Source organism: Eleutherodactylus coqui, chromosome 6 (assembly GCF_035609145.1).
Source record: "Eleutherodactylus coqui strain aEleCoq1 chromosome 6, aEleCoq1.hap1, whole genome shotgun sequence".
NCBI lineage: Eukaryota > Metazoa > Chordata > Amphibia > Anura > Eleutherodactylidae > Eleutherodactylus > Eleutherodactylus coqui.
This window is the reverse complement of record NC_089842.1, coordinates 170,755,111-170,777,652: the sequence shown is the minus strand read 5'-3', so window position 1 is coordinate 170,777,652 and position 22,542 is coordinate 170,755,111. Positions and strand designations below refer to the sequence as shown.

The window sequence follows — 22,542 nt, the reverse complement described above, 5'->3', positions numbered from 1 at the left end:
GCAGATCGCGCACACAAATACCCATGTGTGACTGAGCCCTTAAGCTTGCGCCACGTTAATGCACATTATAGCATCTACAATGTGAGCTCTCCAACTACACCGGATAAGGAACGTACAGAGGCATTTACAGCAATAATACAGTTTATTTATGCATGGTAACCACTTCCGCGCTTCCATAGCAACCAGCACGTGACCGCACACAACACAGCCGAACGCTCGCCGAACTGACAAGCCGCCTAGAGCTATACGCATGCGCAGTAGAACTATGAAGTCGGTGAGCGTGCTGACGTCGCATTACGTAAGTTCCTGAGAGCTGCGTTATGGAGTGCGGTGAGTTACTAGGTGTATAGAGGGGAGACGCTTCTGTACTGCTTGTGTGTCACGTGGTCGCATTGCTATAACAGGACGGGCCGCACATTAGTGCAGGCTTACTGGCGCTGTATGTGTTTGTAACGGCGTGTTTTCTCATGCAGCAGTGCTAGCCAGAACTGGCAGCCATTAGACCTCGATAGAATGCCAATAAAATCTCTTTACGGCCCCCCTTCCACATATATGAGTGACAGCCATAATAGCCCAATCCAAGGCCAGCCACAGTGCCCCCATAGCAGGGCAGTCAGTAGTTTTGGAACGCATCAGGGAGCACAGTTATCCTCACAGTTATGGATGTAGGCGAATGTTTCTGTGAAGGTGGAGAACCGCTGTCCGTCCCGCTGACCATGAGCCACCAGTGACCGGTCTCTTCTCTCAGGATTATGGGGATGGAGGGGTCTTCCGGTCATTTTGGGAAAGTAAGGACGGTTTCACGTCTGCGTTGCAGATTTGACTCAAAATACCGGAGAAACAGCATGCAGCGCTTTTACTTGTGTCCAAGAGCTGGGCGGACAGTGAACATACCCCATTATAGGCAGTGGGGTCCGCCTGGCGCTTTTCGGTTCTGTTCAGAAACTTAGCCATGGGGATTCCCCCCGAATGCAGCAGAAAAGCAGAACCCCCGGGTGCAGATGTGAGACCACTATGCCTCTGTTAAGTGTACCAATCTGTCTGTCATTCTGCGCTATTTTATTAAGGTGTGATTGTTCTTGGCAATAGAAATCAAGTAAGGGCCCTTTTACACGCAAACAAAATCTTTCAAAATGCTGCAAAATTGAAAGATGTAGTTGCATAAAGTGTTGATGGCCATTAACACTTAATCATCTTCAGTTGCATGTAAAAGGACCTCTAGGAATTGTTTGCAGAGCCCAGCATGTGTTTAAACACACTCCCAGCTGTGCAAACAGCTGCTGACACACTTTCTACTGTTCTCCTTGCAGCTAGTGTAAACATGCCACCTGGAGAACATCCTGCAGTCTATTGAAGGATAAGCGAAATACATTCAAATGGAATGTATTTGCTCAGTCTTTCAGCGGCTGAACAATGGATTTTAAATGAACCAAAATCCATCATTCAAACGAAAAGTGCCCGATGCCCACGTTTACATATAAGGATTACCGTTCATTTCCGTCCATTCGGACGAATTTTGAGCAATAATTGTTGCATGTAAAAGGGCCTCAGTCTTGTAGATATGATACCTTTTAATGGCTAACAAAAATACATGATGTTATAGCGAGCTTTCCAACCTCTCAAGGTTCTTTCTCAGTTTTAAAGTCCGTCAAGGGAAATGCCGGACAGCATAATAAAAGCTGGATGGACCCCATTCTAGTCACTGGGATCCATCATAAAGCAATCAGTTTACGACAGCAGTTTCAAATGGCCGCTAAACGCTGTGAAAAAAACCATGAGCGTTGCCTACGGGCTCTTTCACATGACCGTATCTGTAAACCACTGCGGGGATCCCCACAGACCGTCTGCAACTGTCTCAGACATTCACGGGCAAAGGGAAATCATTACAACTGATAATTAACATTTCTTCATTTATCGTCTACATTGTAGTCCAGAAAAACAAGTTTGGTGGAAACGATGGACACGGCAAAGAAAGTGGCTCTAACAGGTGCCATAACACTGACAATGTATCGAAGCAAAAGACACAACACTGACAATGTATCGAAGCAAAAGACACAACACTGTACTGATATGTAACACAATGCATCCAGATGTTGAGATTGGGACAGAAGCTGCCTGAAACGGAAATTCTACAGTACCAAATGTGGAGTCAATGGCCGGCTGCAGACGGGCGGAAATCCCGCGACGGGATTTCCCGCGGAATTTCCGCCCCTGGAAGCTGCCATAGGATTGCGTTAAAAAAAGCAATCCTATGCAGACGGCCGCGGTTTGGCCACGCGAAATCTCGTGCGGCAAACAAATCGCGGCATGCTGTGCGGGGCTCGCACAGAAACGTCACTCACGGGCGGGAGCAGGTGAGTGTCACGATGCTCTCTGCAGACGACCCGGCCGTCTGCAGGCGGCCAATGTTGTAGATGAATTGGCCAGAAAGTATCCTGTGAACGTTGCATCCCACTGGGCTGTACATGTATTTTACAACAACCTGGATCTGGGAGCCATTAGTGCATATGTGCCACTTACAGCATCCAAAAGGTTGTAAAGTGAATAGATTTGCCAAAAGCAGCAACCCTTAAAAGTAGGGTTGGCCAGAAAGTAAGCTTTTATTAATCGCATATAAAATGTCACCCCCAAAAAATGTTTAAAAAAAAAACATATATTGTAGCAGCAGGAAAAAATGATTATACAGACTCAAAGAGTCTGAACGTATAAAGTATTTGCCTGGCTAACTACTTATTAGGAACGGTGAAGCTAACGTTCATTCCACCGACTCCAGCACAATGGCTTATGCACACGAAGCCTATCCAACGTGTCACCTCATGCAGTACTGGCTTTAGCCAGCAGATAGCGCCATTGTGTAACGGCAGAAAAAGAGTAAGCCCCCTAGGAAAGCCAGGATATAAATTGGACTGGAAAGGGTTAAAATGGCACTCATGTGTAAGAGCCCTAAATGACACTAGTCACTGACTGCGGTACAAATATACTGAAAGCACCACAATTAGTAGTGAGGAGATAAATGCCTCCAGCATAGATCTGAACCTAAAACATAGCATTATGTTAAACAGTATCATTAAACATTACAAATCATCCCACAAAAAACAAGTCCTCATGTAATTATGTCACCGGAAACATAACAAAGTTAAGATTGTTTGAAAATGGCGAGGAAAAAATGAAAAATAAAGGAAGAATTTTAATTGAGTAGTTGAATGCTCACCTTGTAATTTCTGTTGTTTCCCAGAGTCCTGCATGTTAAAGAGCCGACATCATGAATTTTCCAGGCATTAAAGAAGACTGTGAGACCCTCCTTGGTCTCTTCCAGGCTACAGACAGTGTGCGTTATGAGGTGTTCTTATCAATATGGAAGGAGATCAAATTCAACAGCATATTCTAGTAAGTCATTACACTGAGATTTGCTCTTTTTTACATTAAATCTAGTAAAAAGGACCTGTTACTGCAGGATGACTGGATGTTCAGCACAAGGACACTTTAAGCAGTTCCTCAAGGGGCTAAGTACTGAAAGCCAGAGAGCCTTGTCTGAAAGCAACGGAATTCTAAGGCCCAATGTCCACTTGCACGCACGGATTCCATCTGCTGAATCCTGCAGCGGGATCCAGCTGTGCCTGCAGACATGGACAGGAAAATACATTTTCTTACCTGTCCAGATCCAGCGCGGGTCTTCTCCGTGCCGGCTGGGTCGTCTTTCTTCAGCACGGTGGATGTGTCCGGCACGCCGGTCAACGTGCCGGATGCATGTGCAGTGCACATTTTTTTTATTTCCTCCTCTCGCAGATCTGCGGCATGTCCACAGTAACAGCTGTAGCTGTGCCACAGATCGGACAGCTTCCATTGACTTCAATGGAAGCAGGATCCGTAGAAAAATTGAGCATGCTGCGATCTCTTCCTGCGCCTGCGATCCGCACACTGGGAAAAAAATCACATCTGCATGCTCTAAATTGTTTTGCAGATACTAATGCATCCCTTTGGGCACCTAGAGCTGCGGATCTCCCGCGTGAGAGACTCGCACGGATTCTATAATTAAAATCCGCCCATGGTCATTGGGCCTAAAACTAGTCAAAGGAGACCCTGCCATGAATAAGGACTTGTTATGATATCCGTTTATAGATATTTGTAGAAATATATAACACAAACTCGTTAACGGAAAAATTAAAGTATTTGATGATTTAGGCCAAATGCACACGGCCGGGTCGGATTTCACTGCGGGATCCCACAGCAGAATCAAACCTGGTGCCAGTCAGTGACCCCCACGTACCTCTCTGGATATTTTCTGCTCTGTGCTGTGGATGTGCCAGCTGAGGCACATGCGCAGTGCAGAGGATGCAGTGCCGGCGATGCTGCAGATCTGCAGTGATTTCGAAATTGATATTTTGGAATCGCCGGGGGTCGGACGGCTTCTGTTGACTGCAATAGAAGTCGTCTGTGCGGGTTCCGCATGAAAATAGAGCATGCTGCGATTCTTCCTCCAGAAGAATTTCCTAGCAGAAATTGCAAGTGATTTCCTTTTGTGTGCGTGAATCCTTTTACATTGCATGCTATGGACGGACATTGCGGCGGGATCCGTGGCCAGACGCCCGCCGCAGATTCCGCGGCAAAAATCTGCTCATGTGCATTGGGCCTAAATTTTTTAAAAAGTTATCCAACAACAAATAGTTCCGCAGCGGAGTCTGACCCTGTGCCAGGCATCAGCCACGCATACCTGTATTTTTTTCTCTTCCTCTGTACTGCGGATGGTCCACACAGCTTTTTTTTTTTTTAACTCCTGTTTTTTCTGCGGAATTCTGGACGGGCCCCGGGTCACACGGCTTTCATTAAAGTCAACGGAAGCCGTGTGGGAACTGCAGTAAAATCGAGTCATTCCAGAATGGCAGAAGGTCCACCAGAGAGTGAGAACGACTATAGCAACCCTCCTCTATCACTAAAACTCATGGATAGAAATTGTCTAACACAGACGGGCCCTTTATCTATTATTTATATAAGTTTTTTTTTTTATATATATTTCTAATCTAATATTGTAGTTCATTGTATTCTAGTTTTCATTCTGTTGGCCTTTTATTCTGTTTTCTTCTTGTCCATTTACACTAACATGTTCTTTTTATTGCAGCGGTGGGATGAGGAGTCTGGAGAGTAATAGGTTCACAAGGGAAATATTTTCTGTTGCCTCGGCCTATTTCCTTCCACCATACACATTTCAGATTCGAGTGGGTGCCATGTACTTGCTGTATGGTTTATATAACACTCAGCTATGTCAGCCCAAACAAAAGGTATTGTTGTTATTGCTGTACATTATGTTGCTGCTATTTCACTATTACATTATAAAAACCAATCAAGCACAATGCCAGGTGGTCAGTGAATAGTGTAAGAAAAGAAACCCTTTTTGCGCACTTTGCCCTATTTGTATAAAAATGTTAAATATCCCACTTATTTGGTATCATCGTAGCTGTAATGACCTGTACAATAGATTTAACACACTATTTATCGGCAAAAACTGTAAGCAAAAAAAAAAAGAGGCAAAATGCTTATTTTGTTCATTTTGCCTCCCCAAAAAACGCAATGAAAGTGATCAAAAAAGCCGTATGTACGTCAAAATTGTATCAATAAAAACTACAGCTCGTCACGCAAAAATCAAGCCCTCAGAAAGCTCTGTTCTTTAAAAAATAAAAAAAGTTATGTGACTTTGAATGCAGTAATGTAGAGAAAATAATAATTTTCAAAAAAGGGTTTTCATTATGTAAAAGTGGAAAAACCTGAAAATATTACAATAATTTTGGTATCTTTCTAATGATACTTACCCGCAGAAGAACGTATCATGTCGTTTATGCTGCATGATTAATGCTGTGAAAAAAACAAATCAACATGCAGAACCATCTGTGCTGTGTACACTATGGTGCAGATTCGCATTGAAACCAATGGGACACTCCATAATGCGAATTTTGATGCAGAATCAGTGCAAATTTCATGGCCAAAAGACTCGATGTGAACATACCCTGATTTTAAGGGTGAAGTCACACGAACGTATTATCAGCTCGGTTTTCACGCCGAGCCGATATACGTTGTCCTCGTGTTGAAGTCTCTTGGGTGCCGATCAAAAGAGAGTAGATTGTTGACAGAGAGTGATGAATGGGGTTTGACTGAAAGCAGGCGTTTTCAAATGTCTAATTAATTGCTTAGCTAAACAATTTGTATAACACAGTTCATAATATGAAGCACAATTAGGTGTATTTGGCCATACTTGATACCACTAAAATGGTTGTCAGTATAGAATTGGGTCACCATCGGGAAGGTGATCGGGTGTTACCCCTTGGGTGATTTGTCCTGGAATGACCCTAGAGGTTTTTAAATTTATTTAGGTTATTTGCGTATATCAGAAGTGTGAAAATAGATATATAACAATGTATATAGAATATGAAAATAACTGTTTTTGTTAACTCGCAGGTGACCTGTATTGGTTTAGAGACTCAAGTTCTGACTTTCTCCTTTGATCTCCTGCAGATACGTATAGCCTTGAAGGACTGGGCTGATATAGAACAGTTGCATCAAGAGCTAATCAGCGCTCAGCATTTAGACGCCGTCTACATCTTCAGACAGATGCGACGTATGCGGGCCTTTTATTTTACAGGCATGCCCACCATGGTAAGTCAGCATGTGTTATGTGCAGATGTTTCATCATTAGCACAAATAACTGCATGTTCTGCTAGACACTCGTATTTTCCATGATCAGCGTTCAGCTGTCAAGTAATATTGATCCAACAAAGGAATTATTGATGCGTTTGACACTTAGAAATAGTAGAGAAAACGGACGTAAAGTTGTAACTTTATAGTTATAAAGCTGCATAATACTCACTGAATGTTTGAAGGCCCGACCTTTTTATTCCTTGCATTAGTGTCTTAGATATTGTCTCCTCCGATCTCACACAGACAGGAGAGCGGGGGAGAAAGAATCATACAGCATTGAAAGTCCAGAAAAGTTTATTAATACAACAAACTTTCCCAGCAAGCGATACCAGTGGCTTTCACTCTGATGACATCATCAGACCTGAACCAATGACGGCACCCAAAGCACAGGCTATTAGTAACAGTAATTTACACTTCTGTTGCACAGAGCCCAGCAAGCAGTGATGTAAGTTCACCGTGAGTGGCCATGAGTTGGTTAAACTAGCCTGGTTCTTGGGAGCGCTCATTGTTTGTGCTTGACCTGCTAACTTTCTGCACTGGTATTCAGTTGAAGGGGGCGTCTCTGTGTTGTTCTATGTTTTTGTATAATAGACAGCACAGTGCACAGCTGTATATATACTATATTGATATAGTGGACAGTGCAGGGTCATATACATAAGCCCTTTCTGTGTCAGTACCTGGAGGAGCCCATCTTTCAGTAGGTTTCGCACTCAGCAATGCAGCATCAGAAACCCTGACGCTCTGTTTCAGTGTTCCTATTCACCAGTTCTTGTACTGGGGAGAGCAGCCGGCATCGTTATATACAGTACTGAATGGGAACACTGGAACAGAGCATCACTGTGTATATCGGAGCTTGCTGCTGACTCCAGTACCTGTAGTAGGAGGCTTAGTGGCACAGAGTGATGTTCTGTGTCCTTGTTACACTTACAGTGCTGGCTGCAGTACTGGTAATGGAAGCGTTTGACACACAGATTGATGCTCTGTTTCACTGTTCCAATCCCCCTGCTATGTAACGTTGCTGGCTCCTGTCCTCCATATAGCAGACTGCAGGATAACATAGCAGGTGAATGGGAACACTGAAACAGGGCATTGCTGTTTGCCTGTCATCACACCGTCTTGACGCTGCATACGTTACTATATAGCCGAATCAGAAACATGCACGGCTGAGTCCTGTCATACAAAACAGGCACAGGAGGGGCAGAGAAACAAAATGCTAAAACTGAAAGATAGGGATAACCCTTTAACCCCTTGATAATTCGGCCCCTTTATTTTTTCCCCATTTTCGTTCTTTGTCCCCCTTTAAAATAATAGTAACTCCTTTATTTATCCATCGACGTCGCTGTATGAAGGCTTGTTTTTTGCGGGACGAGTTGTATTTTTCAATGGTGCTATTTAATTTACCACATAATGTACTGAAAAACTTTTTAAAAATTCTAAGTGGAGTAAAATGGAAAAAAAAACGACATTCCCCATCTTTCAGTGCGTCTTGTTTCTACAGCGCATAAACTGCAACAAAAAGGACATGATAACTTTATTTTCTGGGTCAGTACGATTACTACGATACCAAACTTGTATAGTTTTTTTTTTTCTTCAAAGACATATATACATTACGTCATACTGCATTACCTCATACTGCATTCTGACAGGCAGCCTATCAAGCCACCCCACAGGGATGGCTTGATAGGCAGTCTCCCAAGGCAGCCCTGGGGCCTTGTAGAAGGCCCCCGGCTACCATGACACCTGCACGGCTCCCTCGATCTCACTACGGTGCGGCCGTACTGGAACCCAGAACATCGTTCGGGGCATTTAAAGAGTTAATAGCTGCGATCAGCCGCACGGCCAATTGCAGCTATTGCCCACGGGAGTCAGCTGTAATAAACAGCTGACGCCTGCGCTATATGAAGAGAGTTCGTCCCGCGACCTCTCTTCATTCATGCCCTGATGCTCTAGGACATAAATGTACGTCCTGGCGCGGGAAGGGATTATAAGGAATCTGTCAGCTTGAACATGCTGTCCAAATTGCATGCACCATGTTCTAGAGCAGGAGGAGCTGAGCAGATTGATTTATAGGTTCATGGGGAAAGGTTCAGTAGAGCCTGTAGTTTATTTGTTTATATCTTTGCACATTCTGAGCTCAATAGTCCAATGGGTGGTCTTATCAGTGATTGACAGCTGTGTATGGCTGTATATACAGTGGGAGCGGTCAATCACTGATAGCTCCGCCCATTTGACTCTTCAGCTCAGAATGAGCAGAGATATAAATGAATATAATTCAAATTCTTCTGAATCTTTCCCTATAATACTAAATATCAGTCTGCTCAGCTCCTCCTGCTCCATGACATGCTGCCTGCAGAATGCACAGCACATTTGAGCTCACATGTTCCCTTTAACCCCTTGAGTGGCACGCCCGGAAAAGTTCCGTGACTAGCTCCACTGCTCATAGCAACATAGCCCGGAAGATTTCCGGGCTATGTATCACTATGGGAGCTGCAGAGCACAATGCCACAAGCTGTGACAGTGTGCTCTGCCTGCACAGCCCCACACAGAGCAGTGCAAGGGCTTTGAAAAACCAGCAGAAGATATTGCCGACATGTCGGCAATGTCCTGCTTTGTTTACAGGTTGCCATAGAGACCATCGGCTTGTCAGAAGCAAGCCGATGGTCTCTGTGGCAGGGAGAGCTGGTTGTTAGCTGTCAGAGGACAGCTAGGTACTAGCTCTTACAGCAGAGATCAGAGAAAACCTCCGATCTCTGCTGTGTTAACCCTTTACATGCTGCAGTCTGTGACTGTAGCATGTAAAGGGCTGTCACTGCAGCATGTAAAGGGCTTTCACCATCAGACCCCTGGAATGTAATCAGGGGTCCTGATGGGTCCCTGTAGAAGTCCCCTAAAGGGACAAAAAAAATTAAAAAATTTTAAAAAAATTAAAAAAAAAAAAAAAGTAAAAAAATAAAAAAACACTTGTCTCCCTTTACTTTGTAAAAAATCAAAAATACAATCACACATATGGTATCCCTGCGTCGTAATGACCCAGAGAAGGAAGTTAATACATTATTTAACCCCTTAATGACATGGCCCCTTTTTTCTTTTTTCCCCATTTCTTTTTTTCCTCCCCCCTGTTTAAAAAATCACAACTTGTCCCGCAAAAAACAAGCCCTCATATGGCCATGTCAATGGAAAAATGAAAAAGTTATGGCTCTTGAGACGCAACTGCAAAACTAGTTGAAATTCAATGATTAGACCATTTCAAAAAACCTGCCCTGGTGGGCACGACAGGGTGGTAGGAAACCTGCCACTCAAGGGGTTAAGGGTACATTTATATGTAGCGAAAATGCTGCAGGGTAAAATCAGTTGTGAATCCGCACCAAAATCCGTTTCAAAATCTACAATAATTGTTTGTTTGGATTTTGATGCAATAAAGGCACGGATTTTGGTGTAGATTTTCTGCTGTGGAAAATTTTCACTATTTCCACTGCCTGTTATTGTACCCTTTAAGAATATTCCCCACACATGAGGATTACAATGCAGAGTTAACTGGACAGGAGGCTATATAGTTGTATTTTTTATGACATTTGATGACTTTCTTGTGCATCTCTGCAGCTGACCTTCAGGTCCCAGAAGAGCATACAACTTGAAGCAAACAAGGAGGAATTTCTCGATAAAAAAGACAGAGTAGCCGACCTGATAACATCAGAATCTTTGGAGGTAACTCTTTATTTTATGTCCTTTCAGTTTGTTCTAAGAAGCAATAGGACATGGATATATCTTAGTAAATAAAGACCACATTCAGTGTGCTCAGTTGGTTTATATGCTGGGAAGGTATACGTCATTATCTATTGCTTTTATTATATAGGAGAGGAGGCTGCAGGAGCCTGCTGCACTTTTCTATTCGGTTCACCACTAGAAATAACGTTTTCAGCAACTGCTTGGCATAGAGTTGGGACTTTACAGTCTTTTCCATGAAGTTAACAAAAGCTGTATATTCTGGTTTGAACTATGTTTTTTTTTTCTTAGGAAATCATGAATATTCAAGAGCATTACCAGAAAACAAAATGTCATCTTTCTGCTGATAGATCGCAGCCAGATAAGGCTCTGAGTTTGATTAAAGAAGACTTTACAGATAATCTGCAATCTTTAGTGGAAGGATATCAGTTCTGGAAGCAAGAAAAGAAGGTAAGGAAAAACCACCACTGTATTTAATACTGAGATATTAAGTTATTAGTAACATAAAAGCTGCAATTTTTTGAGTATTTTTGAATGTACCATCAGCACTAAGTAGATGCTGAACCAAGAACCAGAAAGTGAAATATTGGAAACATTTAAATGCTATGCAAATGGGAGATGGTACAATGCCTTGACAGCACCATCTATTATAGGGTAGCTTTCCAGTCCTATGTCTGATCATCTATTATAGGGTAGCTTTCCAGTCCTATGTCTGATCATCTGTTATAGGGTAGCTTTCCAGTCCTATGTCTGATCATCTATTATAGGGTAGCTTTCCAGTCCTATGCCTGATCATCTATTATAGGGTAGCTTTCCAGTCCTATGTCTGATCATCTATTATAGGGTAGCTTTACAGTCCTATGTCTGACCTTTCCTACCAGTCAATGTCTGACCTTTTATCACGCCTTGGAACATAACTAGAAATATAATCCAGAGTCGTTTCCAGGAGCAAAAGATAACCATCTACAGACAGCTGTTTTGGGGGGGTTTGCCCCTCATCAATGTATCTGGTTTTGGCTAATATTCCCAGTCGTGTTAAAAGGCAGGCCTTTGACTTGTAGGAAAGCTACCTTCTAATATGTGGCGCTACTGAGGTATTGTACCATTTGCCATTTACTTACCATATTCTCCAGAGGAGCATTGCATGGCCTTTTAAAGTGCATGCTGGCCATTGGACTGGGTCCACAAGAGGGGCAGCTGCTCTAAGTACCCCCTCTTTAGAAAGTCCTTATGACCTTATAAGACCGTCAGTGTGTCATCGTTGGCCTCTTGAACCCTACTAGTCAGGAGCTCAATCTCGGTCACATAAATGCAACTGAGCTGCAGTAATAAGCACAGTTGTCCTCATGAACAACCTGCTGTGCCATTGAAAGAAATGAAAAGACCGTGTACTAGTTAGTAGGGGTTACAGGGCTTCTGTCCCAAACGCTCAAACATTGGTAATTCTCTCCTAAGGATAGACTATCAACATTAAAGTTCTTGTTGTTTTCTTCTCTTTTGCTAGACACTAATAGCCCAAACTGATGATGAGCAAGAAGGCACTTCTCAAGAGTCAGAGGTAGGTTATACTGTGTCATCCTTAGGCCTCGTTCAGACGAGCGCTGTTTTTGTGCACTATAGCAGCGACAAAAGATCGCGGCTATAGAGCTGTAAAGTGCGTGTGAATGCGCTACCTCAAGCTACTTGAAGTAGTCTGTTCAGACGATCCAAGATGCGTGCTACGTGCTTTCAAGGTTCCCATAAGAGCCTATGGAAAGCACGCAGCAAAGATAGGACATGCCTTATCTTTGCGCGCACCTCAGAGCGACATGTGAGTTTTCACTCGCGTGTCCTAACGTTCTCTCATGTGAACGTCTTTGTAGGAACCTATTGGTTCTTATTAGAAGCGTGTTCTGTGCACTGCTAACAGCGGGAAAACAGTGCTCATCTGAACATGGCCTTATAATGTAAAAACATGTTGAAGAGCGGATTGGAAGGGAATGTGTCAAATGATCTATTGTATAACTCAGGTTTTTATGTTAAACATATTTTTAAAGAATTTTTAGTGGTTTTTTTTTTTCATTTTTTCAAAAAATCCCTAAATCCTGCAGTTTTCACACTGATTGCTAAGCCTAATAATAGGCTGCCACTTCCTGTACTGTATAGAAAACTTTTCAGCATTCACCTCCTTATCACAGGGAGGGTTACAATGAAAGGTAACACATATACATTGATAACACAGGAACCACTAATCACACTAGGATGTGGTCACAGCTTACCTCCTCTCCATCTCTGCACAGTGACCTCCGCTCGGGCCACAGAACACGCCTAGTACACTCTCCGAAAGAAGTCAGTGGGCCCCCTCATGTCTGTGGCCCATGGGGCTGTTGTAAAGCACATCACTAATGCCAATAACTGTAGCCCATAGTCATTTCTAGTCAACAGAATAGAAAAATCTATCCGAAATTAAAAACGGATTAGAAAAATTTAATGTTTCCCTATCTGATTTACTTAGTAAATAGTTAGTAATATATTTCCTTTTAATGTTATCTGATTTATTTATCTTCTGGTATTCTCTGTTGTCTTCATGTTTCAGGGTTCAGAGAGAGCAAGACATATTGCACAGATCAAATCTAAGACCTACACTGCGGTGACACAGGTAAGATAAGAGAATGTCGCAGGGGTTGGCGCACCCTGGTCGGAGCACAGACTGCACCTGTACACCTCACAGTATCATAGGTGATAGGCTGAAAATAGATACAGGTCTATGAAGTCCAACCTATAAGCCTACCGTGTTGATCCAGAAGAAAGCTGAAAGCTTCTTGAGGTCGATGCCAATAACTCCAATTAGGATCATTTGGCATTGATGTACAATGGTATCAGTTTCTGCTTATTCAAAGGATAGTATTGTGGTAAAGCAGTAGATGACATTGGTACAGGCATAGCTCCATACAGTCTATTGATGCATTTGGACAGGTATTGGTGCTGCAGTACAGCCATTTCCTTCACTCCTTGATGACATGTTTTATTTTAGACTTAACCCTTTCCAATCCAATTTGTATCCTGGTTTTCCTAGGGGGCTTACTCTTTTTCTGTTGTTATACAATGGCGCAATCTGCTGGCTAAAGCCAGTACTGCATGAGGTGACACGTTGGGTAGGCTCTGACAGCAGAGAGGCTGGCAATATACATAAGAGAACGCTGAGGGACGTCTTCCAACATCGGAGCTGTACAGCCTTAAATCATAATGTCTTAAGACGTCAGACAGTGGATTGGAAAGGGTTAAGGATGCGACAATTTTTGGGGACTATCATCACCACTTTTCAAAAAAACACAAGTTTTTTTTTTATTTTTCCATTGACCTAGCCATATAAGGGTATGTTTGTTGCATGTCAAGCTGTTGTTTTTAATGGTATCAATTTGAGGTACATATTGTTTATTGTATAACTTTTATTAAATTTGCTTTGAGAACAGGGTAAAAAAACCATGAATTCTGCCATTTTTTAGCGTGTTCAATACTCAATATAAATAACATAACTTTTGTTGTGGGTTGGTACCATTACAACGATACCAAAATTCTATATTTTTTTGATAAGGCTAACAGCAGGGATTGGTGTTCTCACTGATCCCAGCTGTTGCAGAGGGGGGCTGGCTGTCACTCAGTTGACTCCTTCTTCAGATAGTATGGGCTCAACTGCTAACACTGAAACATCCTTATGACGTAATTATATGTCTTTTTGCGCTAACCTCTTCCCACCCCTGATGTACATGTACGCCCTGTGCCAGGAGGCGATTAAACGCGTTTCCCACTAATAGCATTTATCCTCTATCCATAAGACAAGGGACAAATGTCTAATCATTGGGGGTATCGCTGCAGGGATCGTTGGTGATCTCAACATCTGTTCACTCCGAATCCTCCACTGAATGGAGTGGTGATACGCACTCATGACCACCCCTCCATTCACTTCTTTGAGATTGAGGAAGATTGCCAAGTGCATTGATCTTCCTCCGTCCCATAGAAGTGAATAGAGTAGTGGTCATGCAAGTGCATCACCATTCCACACATGGAGGAGTCGTGTGCAGATTTCTGGATCGCTGGAGTCCTTACGGTCGGACCCCCAGGAATCAGACACTTGTCCCTTATTCAGTGGATAGGCAATAAATGGCATTAGTGGGAAAACGCCTTTAATTACTCCATGTCAGCTAGATTCGGTCAGCTATAACATTCTATAATGTACTTTCTGCATTAATTGCTCTGCTTGTCTGCATTCAATAGGAACCGTCATTGTTTACTTCCAGGGAAGGAAATCCGTCCTAGTCATGTGATGGACAATAAGCTACATGGTTTGTTGCTAGGCAGAGCTCTGATAGCTGTGCTGTAATGAGCCGTGTGCCCATCACATGATCAGTACAGGTCTTTTTACCCCAGGAAGTACAAATTAAAGTAAACCTAACATAACATAGTAACATAGGCTGAAAGAAGACCATGTCCATCTAGTTCAGCCTGTTTTCACCCCCCCCACCTTGTTGATCCAGAGGAAGGGATGATAGTAAGCAGAAATACTGCAAACCAGCTGTATTATTATTGACAAAACCATAATCCCGCTTTAAGTTCAATTAAGAGTTTAGTCACGTTTATTTCTCTCCATTCGTACACCCAGGCTGTTAAATCCAGACGTCACCGGCAGGTTCAGATGGATATGAAGTCTGAGGCTGGAATATATCGGCCACTCACTAGAGCGGAAAGGGACAAAGCAAGGAGAGTCAAGAAGAAGGCTGAGCGAGAAGCAATAAGGAAGGGTAAGCTTTGTAAAAGGGGATCCAGTGGTTATACTTTATAAGTCATGTTTCCTTATAGTCGAATACTTAGAATTGCTTAATCTTTTCGGAGTTGCTCATCTTACAAGATGTACAAGACAACTCAACTTGCAAATCTACTTAGATAGTCCATTCCTTATCTTTTGCTGATTTTGAGCTGTATATTTTATGTTTTTCTTCATCTACACCCAAAATAACTGCCTGCCATCTGAGTCTCCACAATGCATAGGAACAGGATTCCAGCAGTATATTGAATTTAGCATTTATGAAATTAGATCATCATATGAGATGAGCAAAGCATTGGGGGTGCCGAGGACCTAACACTGGCCACCAAGATTGCCATCTTAAGGCCCTTCTACACGGGACGATAACTCGTTCAGATTCTCACATTCAGCTAGAATCTTAATGATTATCGTGTAGTCTAAATACATGCACAGGCCGAACGACAAGCAATAATTTCATTGTCTTATCATTCGTCGTCCAGTTTCTGCATGCATAAAAACCGGAATGACGATCGGCCCGTGTAAACAGGCAGTCCCCTATGAACAATGGCCTGTTTACTGTGAATGGAGTTGGGCGGGCTGGAGCGATTCCTGGGTTGCTTTACCTTCATTCACTCAGCGATGATTGTTCCTGAGTAAAAGCACCACAATGATCATCGCTGAGACGGCCTGTCAGACATCTTCATGGATGATGTTGGGGGAAAGAAGGGATGTTGAGTTTCAACACCCAATCCTCTGGAGGTAAGTTGCTAGCAGAGCTGTAGCTTACTTTCCTAAAGACATGAACTTTCGGCTGAGTTGGAATATTCATTTGTATGAGGAAGCCAAGGGAAACAGCTGTCAGATGAGCCATGGTTTGCCCGACAGTTGTTGAAGGTATATAGCCACCTTCACGGTGCCCATATACATTAGATGTAAGTTTGCTGAACCCAACGATTTTGGTGGGACCGGTCAACTAATGTTTATGGCCCCCACCACGACTGACAGAAGATTCCGTCAAGAGCTCCCTAAAGTCTGTTGTGTGGTCACCCTTCCACACTGTGTGCAGTTCTATCCCCCGTTTCCTTTTTTATTTCTAGGTTTAGTGTTCCTTTAAGTGACCTGCTGTTTATACACTTATTTATAATATTATATATATATAATTATTTTTTTTTTACAAGCTAGAGATTTTTTTTTATAATGGGATCTTTGCATGCTTGTCAGTCTGCATACACATTCATTGCTGGCTCTGGGGCCATGCACTGTCAAGTCACATTACTCATTTGCTAAGGGACATGATGTGCTTACAGCTGAGACCCAAGGTGGGTCGCAGTAATACAAAGGAATCTCAAGAAGGATTACTAGGGGCCTCTGTGTCTTCTGCTGGAAAGCTTGTCGTACTTAAAGGGGTTTTCAGGGAAATACTATTGATGACCTATCCTCAGGATAGGTCATCAATAACTGATTGGTTGGGGTCTGTCACTCGGGACCCTGATCGATCAGCTGAGCGGGCGCATGCTGTCAGCGCCATGCATACACACAGTTCGGACGGAGGCCTCCAGACCCTCCATATGAACCAAACTGAAAAGATATTCTGCGTTATTTGATGGACGTAAAAACGTTTTATTTAGTTTATTTGTAAAGGGGAAGTGCTTCAAGCATATCAAATAAAATCCCACTGCCAATTATGCTACAGTCCGGTTTGTCAGATCGGTCTTCTAATTGGTTCTCTCTGTTGTATCCCCTGGGTTTGATACTGTAGAACTCAAGATTAGTGGTCTTCCCTGTGCTGAAAACAATTGCTAGATTATCAGAATTTCCTAAGGAATTTCACTGTTTGCTTACAGGGACTCTACCATCAAAATGTCTTAATTAATTAAAACCAGATAAAGATATGTACAGACCGTAGGATAAAAAGAAAATGAAAACAAATAGGAAAAATGTTATAACTATGGGGCACCCATCTTGCCTGAGCTACATTTAACAGCATTTAAAGATACGCTTTACAGCAGCCTCATAGGCCATTCACACAGGAGGGGACGCATCTATATATATCGTCACTAATTCCCGATGTCGTAGAAACATGAAATTTGGCACAAGCATAGATTATGTCATAAAGAGGAAAGGTTAATGGGTCCCAACTCGATTATTCAATTCTAGCGAAAAAGAATTAGCATCCAAATTTTACATACGGAATCTAATTCTCTCACTTCCCGGTGTCATAGAAACTCGAAATTTGGCTCGAGCATTGATTATGTCATAAATAGGAAAAGTTAATGGGTCCCAACTCGATTATTCAATTCTAAGCGCAAAAGAATTAGCGCCCAAATTTTATGTATGTAATCTAATTCTCTCACTTCCTGATATCATTTTATATAAAAGAAACATTGCAAGGTTGCCTCCACGTGGTGTTTTTCTGGGTAACGCAAAGAACCATGCAAAAACATATTTTTTTTCCCGGTATCTCTAAAGCAACCACGACTACATAAGATTTTCCGTGTGAACACCAGATAAACACCAGTATCAAATTAACTCGGGCGAAGCCGGGTATATCAGCTAGTTGTCTTATATGGGAGACTGTTCTATTATCTGTGCAGTGGTCATTTTGCAGTTAGGGTAAGTAGATGCTTGAAACAAAAATGTGATTTATATATTAGGTCATTTTCTGATGACACATTCCCTTTACTAGAAGAGTGTTGCATATTAAATAACTATTGGTTGTATATCTGAATTGCAGCTAAGACACCATTGCCTCAGAAGAAACCTGAGAAGATGCCAGTGATTCCGGAGGAGGATTCCTCATCCAGCAGTGAAGGTATGGCCACTGGTATATTCTCTGTAGTAACTGTATACTGCCTACTTGTTTAGTACTAGGTATTTTTGTAACACTACTGTTCATAGAGTAATATTGTCCCTTTTTTAAGAGGAGCCATTAGCTCTACTGACATGTTCCTTAGTAAATACCTGTATACATGCCAATTGTGGAATATATTTCCTTGGATCTCCCCATTGCTGTGCTCCTTACGTCTCCTGGAAATATATGAACAAAATGACAACTGGGTGGGAAAGTTCCTCTTGTCAATACATGGCCTGACATTGTCAGTACGGACTGAATAGTGTCAATTTGTGTAAGGATTAGAGATGAGCGAGTATACTCGCTAAGGGCAATTACTCGATGGAGCATTGCCCTTAGCGAGTACCTGCCCGCTCGAGAGCAAAGATTCGGCTGCCGGCGGCGGGCGGGGAGCTGCGGGGAGGAACAGAGGGGAGATCTCTCTCTCCCTCCCCCCCCCCCCCCCCCCCCCCCCCGCTACCCCCTGCTGACTGCTGCAACTCACCTGTCACCCGCGCCGGCAGCTGAAACTTTTCTCCCGAGTGGGGAGATACTCGCTAAGGACAATGCTCGATCGAGCAATTGTCCTTAGCGAGTATGCTCGCTCATCTCTACTAAGGATATTCCCATTTACAATGGACACTATAAGGCCTAGTAGTCAATTTATTTCTACATTTCCAGGAGGAATGACTTTGACATGTTATAATGCAAAGTTCTTTGAAAGCATACTCCTGACTTTCATGGTGGAATGCAAGAATTTAATAAAGACATGTTAAGGGAGTGAACAGGTACTGGGGAGCATTGCAAAGAAGGAAGTGTAGAATCAAGAATGTGCACAGTTATGCTATTGTGAAACGTAATAGTAAATATCCTTGTGCTTCTGTATTTTTCTTTGTAGATGGTCCAGCTTCAAAGAGGCCAAGACATTACTAAGATTCCACAATGCAGACTGCAAAGGAGAAAGTTTACTGTACCCAGCTACATTTGTATATAAATGTCATATTTTATACTGTTCATTGCACAATATTTTTTTTTCCAGTAAAAATCTTAGTATGTTATATAATTGAAATGTCATTGTTGTTACAATACAGGGATATTCCCATCTTGGCTAAGGTGGAAATATACCTCTGTATGCCATGACCAGGGTGACGGAGTACGGAAATGTTCATAGCAGACTGTGCTGTGTTGTTTCCTTAAAGGGGTTGTCTTGCAACAAACATCAAAATTTTACCTTACCCCATTCCCCCTGTCACCCCCCTGGCATAAAATAGCAATTTAAAGCGTTTTTTAAACCGCTTGCTACTCACCGATCCGACGAAATATGGAGTTATAAAAATCTTCTCCCTAAGATGGCCGCCGGTCCTTTCCCAGGGATGCACTGCGGTTTTCTCCCATGGTGCACCGCGGGTCTTCTCCCATGGTGCACCATGGGCTCTGTGCGTTCCATTGCCGATTCCAGCCTCCTGATTGGCTGGAATCGGCACACGTGACGGGGCGGAGCTACGATGACGACGCGGTGACCAGCTCTGCGGCACGAGCGGCCCCATTCACCAGGCAGAAGACCGCACAGCGCAAGCGCGTCTAAAAACGCCAGAAGACAGCGAAATTAGACGGATCCATGGAGACGAGGACGCTAGCAACGGAGCAGGTAAGTGAATAACTTCTGTATGGCTCATAATTAATGCACGATGTACATTACAAAGTGCATTAATATGGCCATACAGAAGTGTATAACCCCACTTGCTGCCGCAAGACAACCCCTTTAACTCTCATTCATTTCTATAGGGGTTTTGAAAAAGTTTAAGACAGCCTGCTCTGCTATTTCTGTAATTCCCTATCGCCCCCAGTGACCAGCACATCGACCTGGGATGGGTGCCGGGTACGAGAGGTGGCAGTTCCATCTAACGGACTCTGATGGCATATACCGCAGTCTGTCACTTTTGAGGTAATGTTTGGTAGATTCTGAGCATTTTAAAAGTTTATATTTTTTGTCAACATAGTTGTGTGAAGGCTTGTTTTTTGCAGGATGTCCTGTAGTTTATATTGGTACAATTTTGGAGCACATACGACTTTTTAATCATTTTTTATTACATTTTTTTGGAGAGAGAGCGTGACTAAAAAAGTGCAATTCTGGTGTTATGTATTTTTTTCTCATGACGCTCATCATGCAGGACAAATATTGCAATGTTTTGATACATCAGACGTTTATAGACACAGCGATAATAATTATTATAATAATAAAAGGGTTTTCTTTTGTCCCCACAGGGACTTGTGATCATTTGATCGCTCATGCAGTATAATATAATACTGCAGTATTACATTATACCACAATCCGACGGGTATTCTATCAAGCCACAAGCAGGGCTTGATAGGCAATCAGCCACGGCAGTGCTGGAAGCCTTCAGAAGGCCCCAGGCTGCCCATGACAACTAGACGGCATCTTGCAATTGCATGACGGGAGGCTTTTCGGGACACCTGAACTTCGATTGGGGGATTTAAATGCCTTTGTCGGAGCTTGCATTGGGCTGTACTGCTTTCCCATACACATGGAATAGAGTGAGGCTTTTCTTAGGAAAAAAGCAGACTTTTTTTCTGAACCATGATAATCCCTTTAAGCAATACATGCAGTCAGCTTATATCCACCAAGATATATAAAGTAAAGTCTTCCCGCTGGAACACAGTCACTTCAAGTGTAAGACACTGCAGCTACGTTGGAGCTCCATTCCAAACCCATCATTTTATATACCATATATACCATGGCTCATCTCTGTGGGAGGATGCAAAGAGGTGCTTGAAGCTTAATACACTCGAAAAGACATGAGAAGTCCAGCACCCATGACAAATCCCATTACAAGGGAGCACAAGAGGTCCACTTGCAGACAGTTTTTGAAGGAACTTGGAGGGTAGAACTAACCACAGTTCTCCTGTTGCTCACATCCTTCTGTCTCTTCGTGGAATCCCAGACAGACTGGATGATACTGAGATCAGGGCTCTGTGGTGCCATATCATCATTTCCAGGACTCCTTGTTCTCCTCCACACTGAAGATAGTTCTTAATGACATTGGCTGTATCAATTTGCAGTTCATCAGATACCTTCTATCTTGAAAAAAAAAGATCTTACTTTGCAGCATTATTCCACACCTGCCAAAAACTTTTACGCAGTAGTGTACGTGCAAAAAACAAAACACTTCATTAACCCTTTCCAATCCACTGTCTGACATCTAAAGACATTCTATTTGAAGGCTGTACAGCTCCGATGTCGGAAGACGTCTGGCAGGGTATACTTACTGCATATTACTCACCGCTCTGTTGTCGGGGGGCCTCTCTAGCATGTCCCATACCACAGTACTGGCTCTAGCCAGCAGATGGCGCCATTGTATAATGGCAGAAAGAGAAAGTCCCCTAGGAAACCCTGAATACAAAATTGGATTGCAAAGGGTTAAAACACCAATCATAACATGAAATGAACAAATAAGGAAGATGGAACAATACTTCTGCAGCACCACCTATTAGATGGCAGCATTCCTTCAAATCAATGTCAAACCCTTTATACAAGGCTCTATAACAATGATTGGGAATTGACAAAAAGCCAGAATCCATACACAGACAGCTGTTTCGGGGTTTTTGCCCCTCATTAATGTGCAATAGGTTTCTGGCTTGACTAGTGAGAGGCCTATGATGTGGGTTCGAAGGATATCATCTCTCCTTAAAGGGGTTTTGTCATTAGAAAAAAAAATCAATACTTACCTATTTCTCCCCAGGCAGCCTTCTTACCGCATCTTCTCCCCACTGATCTTCTCCTGGTTCCTCCAGTACCCCCTGGTCACCTCCAGCCGGACGATTCTTCTTCTTCCAGTGACGAAGCGGTCATTCTCTGCATCTGCTTGGTTCCTACGGAAATATTCTGCCTGTGTGAAAGGGCCCTAAATGATCTCTAACACATGTCTGAAGGATCAGATCACATAGGGGTTTTTGTAGTCTGTAGCCATAGTAACACATAGGACTCCATTGATGTAATGGCAATATATTTTTAATCAAGCTTCAAAATTAGCTCCATGTTTTCTTTTGGATACATTTTTGCAGAGTGAGGCTACATTCAACCGGGTGATTGTGATATGGGGCCGGGAAACCCGTTCCGATATCACACTTGTCAACGTGCATTTTACCTTCGTATTACTTCTGTGAAAAATGCCTTGCATCACTTTTGTGAAATTGCAATCCTTCAGCCCTTCTTACATGCTCGTCAGAGGATCAGCAACTGTTTCCCATCGTACTCACGTGCACATCTCACGCTATGCGATTATTTGATGTGTTTTACTGTCCCATTAAAAATAAGGGGCTATGCGTCCTGGGGAAAAAAAGCGAAAAAAATGCAGCGACTTTGTACCTTGCAGCACCGCTGTGAGGAAAAACATTGCTCATGTGTATGACTCTATTCAAAATGTGATTGTTTTCAGCAAACACCAAAGGACTTTGCCTAAGGAATCCCATTCTGCACACCTATAATACCCTTTATGCACAA

General features: G+C 42.8%; 1 protein-coding gene across 2 annotated transcripts; it reads left to right on the top strand.

The window, feature by feature from the left end:
• Positions 1-265: 265 nt before the first annotated feature.
• Positions 266-22,169, top strand: SNAPC1 (small nuclear RNA activating complex polypeptide 1). 2 transcript variants are annotated; one of them, XR_010793201.1, is made up of 12 exons: positions 266-330; positions 3,236-3,387; positions 5,117-5,276; positions 6,505-6,645; positions 10,288-10,392; positions 10,702-10,860; positions 11,915-11,968; positions 12,986-13,048; positions 15,050-15,188; positions 17,925-18,002; positions 18,919-19,965; positions 21,782-22,169. XR_010793201.1 is itself a non-coding variant. In XM_066608198.1 (11 exons), exons 2-11 carry the CDS (start codon positions 3,263-3,265, stop codon positions 18,951-18,953), a joined length of 1,059 nt encoding a protein of 352 aa, XP_066464295.1. In that variant the 5' UTR covers positions 266-330; positions 3,236-3,262; the 3' UTR covers positions 18,954-20,282. The 2 variants fall into 2 exon arrangements, 1 of the variants encoding a protein (XP_066464295.1); XM_066608198.1 differs by lacking the exon at positions 21,782-22,169 and having other exon boundaries at positions 18,919-20,282.
• Positions 22,170-22,542: the final 373 nt, after the last annotated feature.

Coding starts and splice junctions, on each gene's coding strand:
- SNAPC1 (XM_066608198.1), top strand. CDS start 3,263: ATGAATTTTCCAGGCATTAAAGAAGACTGTGAGACCCTCCTTGGTCTC. Junction 3,388..5,116: donor AAATTCAACAGCATATTCTA/GTAAGTCATTAC, acceptor TTTTTATTGCAG/CGGTGGGATGAGGAGTCTGG. Junction 10,393..10,701: donor TAACATCAGAATCTTTGGAG/GTAACTCTTTAT, acceptor TTTTTTTCTTAG/GAAATCATGAATATTCAAGA.